The sequence below is a fragment of the Muntiacus reevesi genome, chromosome 14, assembly GCF_963930625.1.
Source record: "Muntiacus reevesi chromosome 14, mMunRee1.1, whole genome shotgun sequence".
NCBI classification, from domain to species: domain Eukaryota; kingdom Metazoa; phylum Chordata; class Mammalia; order Artiodactyla; family Cervidae; genus Muntiacus; species Muntiacus reevesi.
Window position 1 is genome coordinate 58,844,450 of NC_089262.1, and position 15,587 is coordinate 58,860,036.

Below are 15,587 nucleotides of genomic sequence, written 5' to 3' on the forward strand. Positions count from 1 at the left end.
TTATGGAATCATACAATCTGTGGCCTTTTGTGTTGGGTTTATTTAACTTAATATAGTATTTTCCAGAGTCATCCAAGTGTAGCCTATATCAGTACCTCATTCCCTTTTATGACAGAATACTATTCCAGTGTATGGGTACACGATGTTTATTTATCCATGCATCAGTTGATGGACATTTGGGTTGTTTGCCCTTTGTGGATGTTGTCACATAGCCTGCTTTGATCCCATGTCGTCTGCTCTGGTTGACCAGGACCTCTTTGACAATCCGTGAAGGTACAAGATTGAGGCAAATGATGCACTAGTGGTCTCCCTGGCTATTAGAATCAGGAAGTAGATACAACTTGGAAAAAAGCTGGAGGCTGAATATATGTACAGGCAGATTGCCTGGAATAGCTGTGAGAAATGGAGAAGGAAAAAATAAGGAATTTCTTTGCAGAACCCAGGCTCACCTGTGGAGCAGATGGGGCTGGAACAATGACTTTGGTACACGTGCGCTTCCTTGGACTGCGGGGTTCGTGGGGACAGTGGGTCACGTCCTGTTTACTGTCCATTCCCTCCACCAGCGCCTCGCATGATGCCTGGCAGTCACTCTGTGCTGAACTGAGTCGGGCTTAGAACGCATAACCTGGTGTTTGGAGCGGTGGTTCTGCTGAAGGACAGGCTGGCTCCCTTTCATTTAAAAGAACAGAGAGTCCTTTCGTGCAAACGGTTCACAAGTCTGTTTAAAAGATTCCCAATCAGGGTGGCCTTCTATTTATGTTCAAGATCAGTATCAGGCACCCTCCTGATGCCAGTGGAGACTGCTTTCGGAGCTGTGTGTCTTCTTGGCAGGAAAGGGGTCCTGGCTGGGAGGGGCTGACTTGGGACCCTCCTTGGAGCCCTGTGATTCCCGAGGAGCAGCTGGGGGACCTGCCCTGTACTTGGTGAGGCAGCCTGTGAGATGTTCGTGTCTCGCAGACTGCACGCTGCCAGCAGGCACAGCTGTGCAGCGAACCACGGCCAGCTGTGCAGACTGCTTTGGAAAGACGCGGAGACTGAGGGGAGAGCCAGCTACTGCTCCCGTCTCGGCTGTAGCCAGACTTGGAAGGGGCATTCACGGGCAGCTGGTGATCGCAGTCGCCGGCTCTGTCCAACACCCCGGGCCGGTGTGAAGACCGGGAAGTGAGTGATTCTCGCTGGTCAGGAACCGGAGGCGCTCCCAGGGCCAGCCCGGGCCTGCGGGTGGGGGGCCGATGCCCACCACGGCTCAGTACTCCCCACGCTTCCTTCCAGGTGCGCTTAATGATCACGGACGCCGCCCGACACAAGCTGCTCGTGCTGACGGGGCAGTGCTTTGAGAATACCGGAGAGCTCATTCTCCAGTCCGGCTCTTTCTCCTTCCAGAACTTCATAGAGATTTTCACTGATCAAGAGGTAGGCTCCTGTCTGGGAGTATCCATGCTTTACAGTTGCTCGGTTATTGTTGTAGCCTTAGGCTGATCTTTGAAAGCATTTACGGGAGATAGGAGGAGGGGATGGGGTGTCCTACTCCTTTGAAATAAGCAAAGCCACGTGGTACAAGGTCCTGTGGCTCATCACCAGAGGAATTTAGAGCACTCGTCTCTATAATTAATTGGAACCATTCTGATTGCCCGATGGAGGCGGGGGATGGAACAGTCATCATTTTACAGATGGCAGAGATGATGGAGGAACCTGGAACGACAGAGCCCACCAGAAGGCCCAGGTTGCCTGTTTTCTGAGAGAATACCCCAAAGATCTCTTTAGGGGGAGGATTTAACTGCCTTGGTCTCTTTTAGTGCTTGTAACTTAACTTTTCTTGGTCAAATTATTTCTGTTTTCTCTTACTTTTAATGCCTGGCCCCAGTATTTGAGCTTGGGCTGCTTGAGTAGCCCAAGAAAGGAGGCAGGTAGGAAAATGGGGTGCATCCATAGGACACGTCCACGCCCGAAGAGTAAAAGGGTCAGAATAGTTGGACTGAAGCCTGATCATTAACACGTCTAATGAGTATATCTTACTCAAGGTGATACATGATGAAGTATTGAAACCAACAGGATGATAGTATTGTTTGGTCAAATCAAAGATTTTAATTTGGTTATTTCTGCTTGAGAATTTTATCTGGTTGGGAAACTTCTCTTTCCAAAATAATGCACCTCTGTCTCCTAGTTAGAGTGACAACTTGGGGCTGTCAGCATAGCCGCTTGGGGCTGCCCGTGGCTGATAGCAGACTTCTACAGGGAGAGGTCGAGGGACGTGCTGACAGGAGTTACAGCATCTATTTAAAACCATCTTCCTGAGAACTTCCTGAGAGGGCGGCCTCTTAGTCTCGGGGGTGTTGGGAAAGGCCATCTGTCTTTCTGCATTTAATCTTCCTTGGCCCTGCAAATCACAGAGAGGCCTCTGTGTACTTTCCATCACTGGCAAGAGCTGTAAGTAAACTGCCCAGCTTCATTAGGCTCACCTGGAGGCTTTTTGTAAAAAGACTGGTGGGATGACATCACTGTGTTGCTCCGCTACTGGGGAGGAATAAAAAGGAACATTTTACTTGGCATTTGAAGCTCCGGCTTTCAGAAGCTGTGATGTCATCTGGGTCCCAAGGCAGATAGCCTTGGGGTCCCTCCTTGCTGTGGGCGCCCTGAGCTGGTCCCACCGTTACCACCTCACAAGGGAGGCCTGGCCCTGTGTCTCTGCAGAGCTGTCCCCTGTCTTCCTCCAGGGCTGCTGGAGTTCAGGCTGCGTGTCTTGATCGTCTTGTATCTATGGTGCCCACACCTAGGAAAGGCCTGACACAACCTTGTTCCATGGCATTGAGGTGCCCAATCCAGGGCACTAATTCTCACTCTACCCACTGCCTTGAGATGGGTGGATGAGCACCGTAACGTCAGAATCTTTTGCAGGATTGTGTCCCCAGGTTCATGTTGTGGATTTGTCTGGTAGCTAAGAGGTCACACATGCTGTCAGCACCTTGGCAAGAGAGAGGGCTGCAGAGGCCTGGAGCCAGCCCCGGGGCCCAGTCCTACGTGCAGGTGGGCCACTGCCTGGCTTCCCCATGTTGGGTTCAGTCCTGCACCCACAGCTTGTTTATGTGCGCATGGGTGCCTCTCCTACATTCCTGTTCCAGGTTAGTGTCAACCCCTGTCATAGGTTTGTCTTTTTGGCAGTAAAATAGAATTGAGGACATACGTAAAGGAAAGGGTTTGTCACTGCTGGAATTTTAAATCTGGAGGCATCACAACCCTCACCCATCTGGACCCCAAATGTCTTTAAATAAGGCACAGTGTTGTGAACATTGCTGCTTAACACACATGAAAAGATCTCTAGGATTTTCCCTTATAGACTAGGTCAGTGGTATTGGGGTGCTGTGGGAAGACAAGAAAAGGGAAATACATAGGTTCAATTTACTTTCTTCCCCTTGTTCCAACCAGAGCACCTGGGCCTTTATCTTTTTTGCATTCTGGACTTTGGAGAAAGGATGCCATAGCCAAAGTGGACTGGAAACCATGGGACTAGGCCAATGGTTAGCGGCTTTTTAGAGCTCTGATCCTTATTGTTGCCTTGGGGAAAGGTTTTGAGGCCAGAATGACTCAGTAACTGATGGATCTTAAAGGCCGTTTGGTGTCTACTTTTGTTCCTTTTATTTAGTCCTTGAAACATACTAGTCACTCCAGAGAAACCAGAAACACAATTTGCCAAAAACAAAATGACACATTAAAAAAAAAAAAAAAAACAACCCAAGAATAGCTAAAAATAAATGGGCTGAATAACAGAATTATCGGTACATTTTAAGCTTCAGCTTTGGGGAGTCTTAGTCATTGGAGATCAACTACAAAACCAGAACCTACAGATAGGATAGTCATCTGGCTAATCCATCCCTTCCCTCAAGCTGAGGATGGTGAAGTCACCATCTCCTGGGGACATTTTTCAGTCTCTCTGTTGGGAAGTTTTTCCTTATATGTCTCATCCTATCTTCAAGGAAGGAATGTGATCCCTTTTCCACCTGACAGTGGCTTAGATCTTAGACGCCCTTTACTGCCAATTTTTTTTCCCCTGCAGGTTTATCATTCTTAGTTCTACTCAGTGTTCTTCATAAACCAAGATATTAAAAGTCCTTACATTCTCTGACCACTGTCCACTGGTAGGAAGCAGGCACAGGGGTGGAGATGCGTGAAATTCAGGAGCTCAGCCTTGGCCATGTCTCAGTGCCTAGGCGTTACCAGACAATCACATGCAGGGTCCAGAGCCTGGGGGATGGAGAGTGGGCTGGCGATGTTAACGTGGAAGCCACCAGCATGTTAGAAAGCAGATGACATAATCTAAAGGGAGAAATGTGTTAGCAGAGAAAGGGGCCCAGGTCTAGCATTCAGAGGCTGTGTCCAAGGAGAAGGAACCAGCAATTTTACTTTGTTTGTTTTTGGTCCAGTTTCTCTAAAACATTATGACTCACTGGATACCAAACTTCTGGGGTCACTGACCAGGTTAGGATTGTGAGAGTTAGTGACTTCTATAGTTTTCAATATAATCTTCAATAAATCTAAAAGTAACTTTTGACCATCACCATCCACCATTAAATGTTAATGAAGGAGGGCTCTGAGGAGCTCTATAATTAACATAATTTGGGGGGGAGGGCGCTCCTTTTAAGAAAAAGAAGAAAATTATTGATAAATAATTAAGTACAGGACTTTGGGAGGGGACCAGACCACTGAGGAGACTTGAAATTTAAGCTTCTTTAAGCCTTATGATAAAGGCACTTCACTGTCAACTAAAATCTCTGAGTATTTTCTATGGATGTTGTTGATACACACCCCCTCTCCCAATCCTACTTTCCCACCTGGTTTACTGGACTTTACATTTATCCCTTAGAATGCCTCTGTTAAGAATTGACTTAGCCATCATCATTCCAATGTCAAGAGCTTTTCTAAATGTCTTAATTCTGCCATCCCACATTTCCAAGGCTTCCTGTTTTCATGCTATCCACAGATCTGATAAGCCTGCCTCCACCATCTTCATTCAAGTCAGTACCAACAGGACATAAATGAGCCCATCACAGACCCCTTTCCAGGCTGACACAAACCAGCAGCTCTAAGTTCAGCTACTGTCACAATGTTCAGAGATCCTTTGAAACATCTTGCTAAATCCCAGAGATACACTGTCTGTTGTATTTCCTCATTAGCCAAGCACATAATCTAATCAAAAGGAAATGTAGTTAGTAGGGTATGGTTTAGAAATTACACTCTTATTTCATTAATATTATCTGCATAGTCACTTACTTCCTATATCTTCCTTCCTCTTCCAGTATGCCTGCACTTAATTAGAAAAGGCAATTAACAAAAAGGACTATCTTTACCCTGAACAGTATTTCTTCCAGTACTGTCTCCCATTCATTTTTGTAAGAACAAGGTGGGGGGGTAGCAATCAATATTCTTGAGAAGTACTCATGCGCTCTGGTCACTTCCCAAATGTCCACTTCAGGAGGAGAGCATGTACTGAATTGGCCAAGTTCAGCACAGCTCAGCAAGCATCTACTGAACCTGATGGTATACTGGGGAAACAAAGATAAAAAGATGTAGAGAGAAGATGTGTTTCCTCCTGTTCAGGAACTTCTGGTATAATGGGCTCTACTAGCTACCATTTACTATGATAATTTCCAGATTCTTTCAGAGAAGGCCTCAGTTTCCAAGTCTAAGACACATTCACAGGTTTCCCGGTCACTCCGCATGTTGTTGGCTCTTCTTCGTTGCTCTCATCTGTTCCTTGGTTGAGTGGGCACTTGTGACACCCAGTCTCTGCCCCTGAGGACCCCCTCTCTCCAGCGCGTGTGCTGGCACAGGTCTGGAAGTCAGTTCTGGGGGCTGCTCCAAGGTCATAGTACTTACTCCTCTTCCTCCTTGATGGGCTGGGTTCTTGTCTTGTGCATAGCGCGCTGTTGCTTCTCCAAAAGAAGTGGATTTTCTATCTCTGGGCACTGCTGACTTTCTTTTGTGCTTTCTCCTGTACATCACAGTTTTCCATTCACCAGCCTCTTGGCTGTTTTTTAAGGCCCTTGACTTCCTAAGAATTCTGTGCAGCCTTGTTTTCTTTGGGAGTCATTTCCTTTGTTTCATAGGGGCTCTCTGGGTAGAGGTGAAAAGCCGAAGGGACAGAGGTATTCCTTAAATCCTTTTACCTTCTCCTTGAGCTTGGTGATTACCTGCTTCACATAGAAAGAGCCAGTGACTGAATACCACCTATACACAGCTGGATCATATCTTTACCTGCCACACCTCTCAGCTGAATTTGATTTTAGCCACTCAGGCCCGGCGTGCCCTGAAAAAAATAGGAGTTAGAATGTAACAGAACATCCCACCTTGGATTCAAACAGGAGCAAATGGGGGACAGATCTGGCTACTTGCTCGTGTAATACCCAACTGCTCTAACCATCACGGTTTCAGAGTATCTGTATCTGCAGAAAGTCTGCTGGGTGAACCACTCATACTTTACATAGTGTGAACTGATGCCAGAACCAGTAGTTTTTTGTATCAATGTGCAGTCTATAACTTCCTGTCTCCAAGGTGCAAAAAAAAGCCAGCGAACTTTGTTCTTCTCTACCTACCAAATTCTAAATATTGACACCATGTGCACTATATCTAAATTCTTTTAATGTGTCATCAGTCCTTTTAGCCAGGCCCAGTGGAATAAAAGAAAACATTTTATATCAGTGGTGAAATGACTCACCTAGCCTTCTCCTGTGATAGTTTACTACTTTTTAAAGGGCATTGTTGCATGGCAAGTACCCAGGGGTGCTGTGCAAAGTGTTTCATAACCACATAGGCACTGATCATCCAGACGGTCACTGGCCTTAGAAGCTGAGCAGAATTCTGAAGATCCCCTGCGGGGCAAGAACAGATGGTGGCGAGGTCTGAGGTGGGGGGGCAGGGGGCACGGAGAAGGCAGAAGGGAATGGAAGGAGCAGTCAGGACAGAGGCTGTTAGCTTACCAGTATGGAAATATTTACCTACCAACACCTGACATTTGCCCTGTGTGCATCTGATGATCCTGTAATACCTAGTAATAGATGGAGGGGCTGGATCAGTGATGACAGTCACTTAAACCGTTTTTTTTTTCTTTCTTTTTTTCTTATCATTTTTTAAAAAATCCCAGATTGGGGAATTACTGAGTACCACCCATCCTGCCAACAAAGCCAGCTTAACCCTTTTCTGTCCCGAAGAAGGGGACTGGAAAAACTCCAATCTTGACAGACACAATCTCCAAGACTTCATCAATATTAAACTCAACTCAGCGTCTATATTGCCAGAAATGGAAGGACTTTCTGAGTTTACTGAGTATCTCTCGGAATCTGTGGAAGTCCCGTCTCCCTTTGACATCCTAGAACCCCCCACATCAGGTGGATTTTTAAAGCTCTCCAAGCCCTGCTGTTACATTTTTCCAGGAGGGAGGGGTGATTCTGCACTGTTTGCAGTGAACGGATTCAATATGCTCATCAACGGAGGCTCCGAAAGAAAATCCTGCTTTTGGAAGCTCATCCGACACTTGGACCGAGTGGACTCCATCCTGCTCACCCACATTGGGGACGACAATTTGCCTGGAATAAACAGCATGCTCCAACGGAAAATTGCAGAGCTGGAGGAGGAACAGTCCCAGGGCTCCACCACCAATAGTGACTGGATGAAAAACCTCATCTCTCCCGACTTAGGAGTTGTATTTCTCAATGTACCTGAAAATCTGAAAAACCCAGAGCCAAACATCAAGATGAAGAGAAGCATAGAAGAAGCCTGCTTCACTCTCCAGTACCTAAACAAATTGTCCATGAAGCCAGAACCTCTGTTCAGAAGCGTAGGCAATACCATCGATCCTGTCATTCTTTTCCAAAAAATGGGAGTTGGTAAATTGGAGATGTATGTGCTTAACCCAGTCAAGAGCAGCAAGGAGATGCAGTATTTCATGCAGCAGTGGACTGGCACCAACAAAGACAAGGCCGAACTAATCCTGCCTAATGGTCAAGAAATAGACATCCCAATTTCCTACTTAACGTCAGTGTCATCTTTGATCGTGTGGCATCCAGCGAACCCTGCAGAGAAGATCATCCGAGTTCTCTTTCCTGGCAACAGCACCCAATACAATATCCTGGAAGGACTGGAAAAGCTCAAACATTTGGACTTCCTGAAACAGCCGCTGGCCACCCAGAAGGATCTCACAGGCCAGGTGGCCACCCCTGCTGTGAAACAAGTAAAGCTGAAACAGAGGGCTGACAGCCGCGAGAGTTTGAAACCAGCCGCAAAACCACTCCCTGGCAAAACTGTGCGAAAGGAGTCAAAAGAAGAAACCCCTGAAGTCACAAAAGGGCTGGAAAAAGCACCCAAGGTTGAAAGCAAAGAAAAGGTGACGGTGAAAAAAGACAAACCTGTGAAAACCGAGACCAAACCTCCAGTGACAGAAAAGGAGACGCCCAGCAAAGAAGAGCTGCCCCCGGCCAAAGCTGAGGGCGCCGAGAAGCAGGGCACAGATGTCAAACCCAAAGTCGCCAAGGAGAAGACAGTGAAGAAGGAGACAAAGCCAAAACCCGAAGAGAAGAAAGAGGAGAAGGAAAAGGAAAAGCCAAAGAAAGAAGTGGCTAAGAAGGAGGACAAAACACCCGTCAAGAAGGAGGAAAAACCAAAAAAGGAAGAGGTGAAAAAGGAAGTCAAAAAAGAAATCAAGAAAGAAGAGAAAAAAGAAATCAAAAAAGAGGTTAAGAAAGAAACCCCACTCAAGGAAGCCAAGAAGGAGGTGAAGAAGGAGGAAAAGAAGGAAATTAAAAAGGAGGAAAAGGAACCCAAAAAAGAAGTTAAGAAACTTCCTAAAGACACAAAGAAATCACCTACTCCTGTATCTGAAGCAAAAAAACCGGCTGCATTAAAACCAAAAGTACCCAAGAAGGAAGAGCCTGTCAAGAAAGAGTCCGTGGCTGCTGGGAAGCCAAAGGAGAAGGGGAAGATTAAAGTGGTCAAGAAGGAAGGCAAGACTGCAGAGGCTGCGGCCGCAGCCCTTGGCACCGTGGCCGCCGCAGCAGCCGTGGCTGGGTTAGCAACCACCGGCCCCGCCAAAGAACTGGAGGCCGAGAGGTCCCTCATGTCGTCCCCCGAGGATCTGACCAAGGACTTTGAGGAGCTGAAGGCTGAAGAGGTCGATGTCGCGAAAGATATCAAGCCTCAGCTGGAGCTGATCGAGGATGAAGAGAAACTGAAGGAAACCAAGCCCGTCGAAGCCTATGTCATCCAGAAAGAGACCGAAGTCATCAAAGGCCCCGCCGAGTCCCCCGATGAGGGAATCACCACCACTGAAGGGGAAGGGGAGTGTGAGCAGACCCCCGAGGAGCTGGAGCCTGTTGAGAAGCAGGGGGTGGAGGACACCGAAAAATTTGAAGATGAGGGAGCAGGTTTCGAGGAGTCCTCTGAGACTGGAGACTATGAAGAGAAGGCAGAAACTGAAGAGGCGGAGGAAGCGGAAGAGGATGCAGAGGACCAGGTGCGTGTGAGCACGCCCAAGCACAGCCTGGCGGAGGAGGAGGAGAGCGCCAAGGCCGAGGCGGACGTGCACGTCAAGGAGAAGAGGGCGTCTGTGGCCAGTGCTGACGACCGAGCCGAGGAAGACATGGACGAGGCCCTGGAGAAGGGAGAGGCCGAGCAGTCTGAGGAGGAGGGGGATGAGGAGGACAGAGCCGAGGACGCCAGAGAGGAAGACTACGAGCCCGAAAAGGCTGAAGCGGAAGACTACGTGATGGCTGTGGTGGACAAGGCTGCGGAGGCTAGCCGTACCGAGGACCAGTATGGGTTCCTCACCACGTCCCCCAAGCCAGTGGGAGCCCAGTCTCCTGTCCGAGAACCTGCCTCTTCCATTCACGATGAGACTTTACCTGGAGGCTCGGAGAGCGAGGCCACTGCCTCTGACGAGGAGAATCGGGAAGACCAGCCTGAAGAATTCACGGCCACCTCCGGCTACACCCAGTCTACCATTGAGATATCCAGTGAGCCCACCCCTATGGATGAGATGTCTACTCCACGAGACGTGATGAGTGACGAGACCAACAATGAAGAGACCGAATCCCCGTCTCAAGAATTTGTAAATATCACCAAATACGAGTCTTCATTGTATTCTCAGGAATATGCCAAACCTGCTGTGACATCTCTTAATGGACTTTCTGATGGGTCAAAAACAGATGCCACTGATGGGAGGGACTACAATGCTTCAGCCTCTACCATCTCACCACCCTCCTCCATGGAGGAAGACAAATTCAGCAGATCTGCTCTACGCGAGGCCTACTACTCTGAAGAGAAAGATGCCAGAGCTAGTGCCATGCTGGAGATCAAAGACACGGTCTCACCAGTTTTGGATGAAAAACTCAGTCCACCCAAGAGCCCATCCCTGAGCCCATCTCCGCCATCGCCCATAGAAAAGACCCCCCTGGGTGAACGTAGTGTGAACTTTTCCCTGACACCTAATGAGATTAAAGTCTCAGCAGAGGCAGAAGTTGTCCCAGTGTCTCCTGAGGTGACCCAGGAAGTAGTGGAAGAACACTGTGCCAGTCCTGAGGATAAGACCCTGGAAGTGGTGTCTCCATCTCAGTCTGTGACTGGCAGTGCTGGCCACACACCATACTACCAATCTCCAACTGAAGAGAAATCTAGCCACCTTCCCACAGAGGTCATTGAAAAACCAGCAGCAGTCCCGGTGAGCTTTGAATTCAGTGATGCCAAAGATGAAAGTGAAAGGGCTTCCATAAGCCCCATGGATGAACCCGTGCCTGACTCAGAATCTCCTATTGAAAAAGTTTTGTCTCCATTACGGAGCCCTCCCCTAATTGGATCCGAGTCTGCATATGAAAGTTTCCTAAGTGCAGATGACAGGGCTCCTGGCAGAGGTACCGAAAGCCCCTTTGAAGGAAAGGATGGAAAAGAAGCCTCTCCAGACCAAATAAGCCCAGTTTCTGACATGACTTCCACTGGTCTTTTCCAAGACAAACAGGAAGGGAAAAGCACAGATTTTATACCAATAAAGGAAGACTTTGGTCAAGAAAAGAAAACTGATGATGTTGAAGACATGAGTTCTCAAGCAGGACTGACCTTAGATGAAAGGAAGTTAGGAGGAGATGTTTCTCCTACACAAATAGATGTCAGTCAGTTTGGATCTCTTAAAGAAGACACGAAGATGTCCATTTCCGAAGGCACCGTCTCAGACAAGTCAGCTACCCCTGTCGATGAGGGGGTAGTGGAAGACACATACTCTCATATGGAGGGTGTGGCCTCGGTCTCCACAGCTTCTGTGGCCACGAGCTCATTCCCAGAGCCAACGACAGACGATGTGTCTCCCTCGCTGCACGCCGAGGTTGGATCCCCACACTCCACTGAAGTAGATGACTCTCTTTCCGTGTCTGTTGTGCAAACACCCACCACTTTCCAGGAAACAGAAATGTCTCCATCAAAAGAAGAATGCCCACGACCAATGTCAATTTCTCCACCAGACTTCTCCCCTAAAACAGCCAAGTCTCAGACACCGGTTCAAGATCACAGGTCGGAACAATCCTCAATGTCTATTGAATTTGGCCAGGAGTCCCCTGAGCACTCCCTTGCTATGGACTTCAGTCGTCAGTCTCCCGATCACCCTACAGTGGGTGCAGGCATGCTTCATATCACTGAAAACGGGCCCACCGAGGTGGACTACAGTCCTTCTGACATGCAGGACTCTAGTTTATCCCATAAGATCCCACCAACAGAGGAGCCGTCCTATACCCAAGATAATGATCTCTCTGAGCTCATCTCGGTGTCTCAGGTGGAGGCTTCCCCATCCACCTCTTCTGCTCACACCCCTTCTCAGATAGCATCTCCTCTCCAAGAAGATACTCTGTCCGATGTTGTTCCTCCCAGAGACATATCCTTGTATGCCTCACTCACCTCTGAAAAAGTGCAGAGTCTGGAAGCTGAGAAGCTCTCCCCTAAATCTGATATCTCTCCACTCACCCCGAGAGAATCCTCTCCTTTGTATTCCCCTAGTCTTTCAGATTCTACCTCTGCAGTCAAAGAGAGCACAGCAGCGTGCCACAGTGCCTCTCCCCCACCGATGGATGCAGCGTCCGCAGAGCCCTATGGCTTCCGTGCCTCCATGTTATTTGATACGATGCCGCACCACCTAGCCTTGGATAGAGATTTGACCACACCTGTCATGGAGAAGGATACTGGAGGGAAGACACCTGGAGACTTCAGCTACACTTATCAGAAGTCTGAGACAACAACCAGGTCCCCAGATGAAGAAGGTTATGACTATGAGGCTTATGAGAAAACCACCCGGAGCCCAGATGTGAGTGGCTATTACTATGAGAAGACCGAGAGCGTCACCAAATCCCCATGTGACAGCAGCTACTCCTATGAGACCATGGAGAAGACCGCCAAGACTCCTGAAGATGGTGGCTACACCTATGAGATTACTGAAAAGACCACCCGGAGCCCGGAAGAGTCTGGGTACGCATATGAGATAAGTGAGAAGACCATAAGGACCCCTGAAATGAGTGCTTACAGCTATGAAAAGACTGAGCGATCTCAAAGGCTCCTGGATGACATCAGCAATGGCTATGATGATTCTGAAGAGGGGGGCCACACACTTAGGGATTCAGGCTACTCTTATGAGACCACTGAGAAAACTGCTGGTTTCCCTGAGTCTGAAAGTTACTCCTACGAGACATCGACAACAACCACTCGATCCCCAGATGCCTCTGCATACTGTTATGAGACCCCAGAGAAAATCACTCGAGCCCCCCAGGCATCTTCATATGCCTATGAGACTTCAGAGCAGTGCTACATGGCCGAAAAGAAGTCCCCCTCTGAGGCTCGCCAGGATGTGGACTTATGCCTTGTGTCCTCCTGCGAATACAAGCATCCCAAGACGGAGCTCTCACCCTCCTTCATTAATCCCAATCCTCTCGAGTGGTTTGCCAGTGAAGAGCCAACTGAAGAATCAGAAAAGCCCCTCACCCAGTCAGGAGGAGCCCCGCCACCTCCTGGAGGGAAGCCCCAGGGCCGACAGTGTGACGAAACCCCTCCCACCTCAGTGAGCGAGTCCGCCCCGTCCCAGACTGACTCTGATGTCCCTCCAGAGACTGAGGAGTGCCCCTCCATCACAGCTGATGCCAACATCGACTCTGAAGATGAGTCGGAAACCATCCCCACAGACAAAACCGTCACCTACAAACACATGGATCCACCTCCGGCCCCCATGCAGGACCGCAGCCCTTCTCCACGCCACCCTGACGTGTCCATGATGGACCCGGAGGCCTTGGCCATCGAGCAGAACCTGGGCAAAGCTCTGAAGAAAGACCTGAAAGAGAAGACCAAGACCAAAAAGCCTGGTACAAAGACCAAGTCGTCCTCACCTGTCAAGAAGGCTGATGGGAAGTCCAAGCCCTCTGCGGCTTCACCCAAGCCAGGGGCCTTGAAGGAATCCTCGGATAAGGTGTCCAGAGTGGCTTCTCCTAAGAAGAAAGAATCTGTGGAAAAAGCGACCAAAACCAACACCACTCCTGAGGTCAAAGCTGCACGTGGGGAAGAGAAAGACAAGGAGACCAAGAATGCCACCAATGCCTCCACATCCAAATCGGTGAAGACAGCAACTGCAGGTAGGTGGGAGGTGTTGGCATCCTGGTACAGGACACTGCAGTTCTACTTTTAGCCACAGCCTCTGCCTTTCCACCTGACTTTGTACTGGGGAGGTGCGAGCACACCTTAGTGCCCTTCCTTTCACCATTTTCTTTTGCCACAAGGTAGAGAGCCCCGCCCAGTGTAGCCCACAGACCTTGGGGGAGCCCAGGGTAGCTCCGATTTCCCAGATGCAACCCCTGGGTTTGCTCCCTTTTGCCAAACTGCAGCCTTGTCTGAATCTTCAGAACCAAGGATGTGTGTTTCAGGCTCCTCAGGAAGATTCTGTTGACAGTGGCTTCAGCAGTGCTGGCCCCAGAATCAAGCTGAGGTGCCATGAGCCAGGAGTTCCCACAGGCCTAGGGAGACCTAGAGTTCCAAGGCAGGCCTGGAGTAAACAGCATAGGTCCAAGGTTTAGGTTCCATTTTTTAAAATAAAAATATTCTAATTAAAATGATAATATTTTCAAAATTAAATCACCCAGCTGGAGATGCATCTCCATTCAAGGCAATGCTCTGTTTAATCAACCAGTGGGGTCAGTTGACCACTGGGTACCCAGTACAAATTGAGGAAAGAGCATCCAAGACTCTACTTATTCCATTCTGACCACACTGCCTCACTAATAGAGACTCAACATTTTGTTTTAGAATTTGTTTTTTAATTTGTTTTAAATTCAACTTGGCAGGAGCAGGCATCCCTGCCTTCAGATTCTTAGACTTATCAAGTTCTCGACAATGATTTGGGTTTTTGGTGAATCCGGGTTTCTGATGACCCAGCTTCATTTTGTTGCTTCAAACCAATTACAGGGATTTGAATTCATATATTTTATTTGCTTTACATAGTTCCTTGAGGGTTTTAGATCACAGTTCACAAACATGTAAAGCAAAAAATAAGCAACACTTTCTTGATTTATTATGGAAAATCTGACAGACGAAACTCTGAGACTCTAAAATTCAGTATACTTTAGGGAAGTACTAGTTACAGGTACAAGTTTTTACTTTTAAGCAACGTGAAGCATCAACTTCAAGACTCATATCAGATTTCCTTTTTATTTGCACATAGAAAACAAACTGAATTTGTTCATGCTTAGAATTAGTATAGAACCACCAGATAATAAATCTTGATCTAAAGGACTTGACAATGACCTGCACTTAGGAGAAAACATGAAATCCATTCAAACAGATGTAAACACAACTGAAATTTGCTACCAAACTCATGAACTTACACTATAGCCCACACAATTGATTCTTTTATCACTTTTTTTTGTCATTTAATTTTGAGGTAAAGTGAGTTAATTTGAATTTACATTGAAGATGCTTTCCCAACAGATTTTTTTAAAAGACATAACTGCACTATTAATTAATTTTAAAACAAACCTGGGTCAACTTCTAGTGGTTCTCTCAGTTTGGGCTTCTATGAGCAATGTTCACTTGGTGTCAATGGGAGTGGTTCAAGGTGCAAGTGGAAACTGTAGGCATTTAAAAATATTAGATGAACTGTAACTCACAAACCTCTGCTACAAGTCAGAATTCTTTGGGAGATTTACACATGAATATGTTTAGGGCTTTTAGCTTAGGTTCATTATAATGGCTGGTTAATCTATTCATGAAATGATTCAGTTTATCCAAATACCAGTTTGGCTGATTCTCACTACCCCCTGCCCTCCAAAATAAAAATAAACCAGTTCATGGCTGGTTTTAACTGTGGGATGACAGTCTCTATACATCCCATGGAGAAAAGAAAGAGGATTAAATACAGAGGATCTCACTAGTATGTTAAGTGGTTTCACAGCAGTGGTCTCAAACCAGATACATATTTTAGCATTGGCTGGGATGCTTTTAAAAAATGATGACACCCAGGCCAGTGAAGCCCTACTCCAGCCCAGTGAAGCCAGGGCATCTGTATTAAGCATGCTAAGTGATTCTAATTA

The 15,587-nt window shown here is 47.5% G+C and overlaps 1 protein-coding gene across 4 annotated transcripts in view; it reads left to right on the forward strand.

Annotated features, from left to right (window-relative positions):
• The window catches only part of MAP1B (microtubule associated protein 1B), an 89,044-nt gene that overhangs the window by 70,268 nt on the left and 3,189 nt on the right, over nucleotides 1-15,587 (forward strand). For 3 of the 4 annotated variants that reach the window (XM_065905661.1, XM_065905663.1, XM_065905664.1), the window contains 2 exons: nucleotides 1,273-1,413; nucleotides 7,136-13,637. In XM_065905661.1, the coding sequence (XP_065761733.1) occupies nucleotides 1,273-1,413; nucleotides 7,136-13,637 (6,643 nt within the window). The remainder of the gene's footprint in view (nucleotides 1-1,272; nucleotides 1,414-7,135; nucleotides 13,638-15,587) is intronic. The other variant, XM_065905662.1, reaches the window with a different exon arrangement.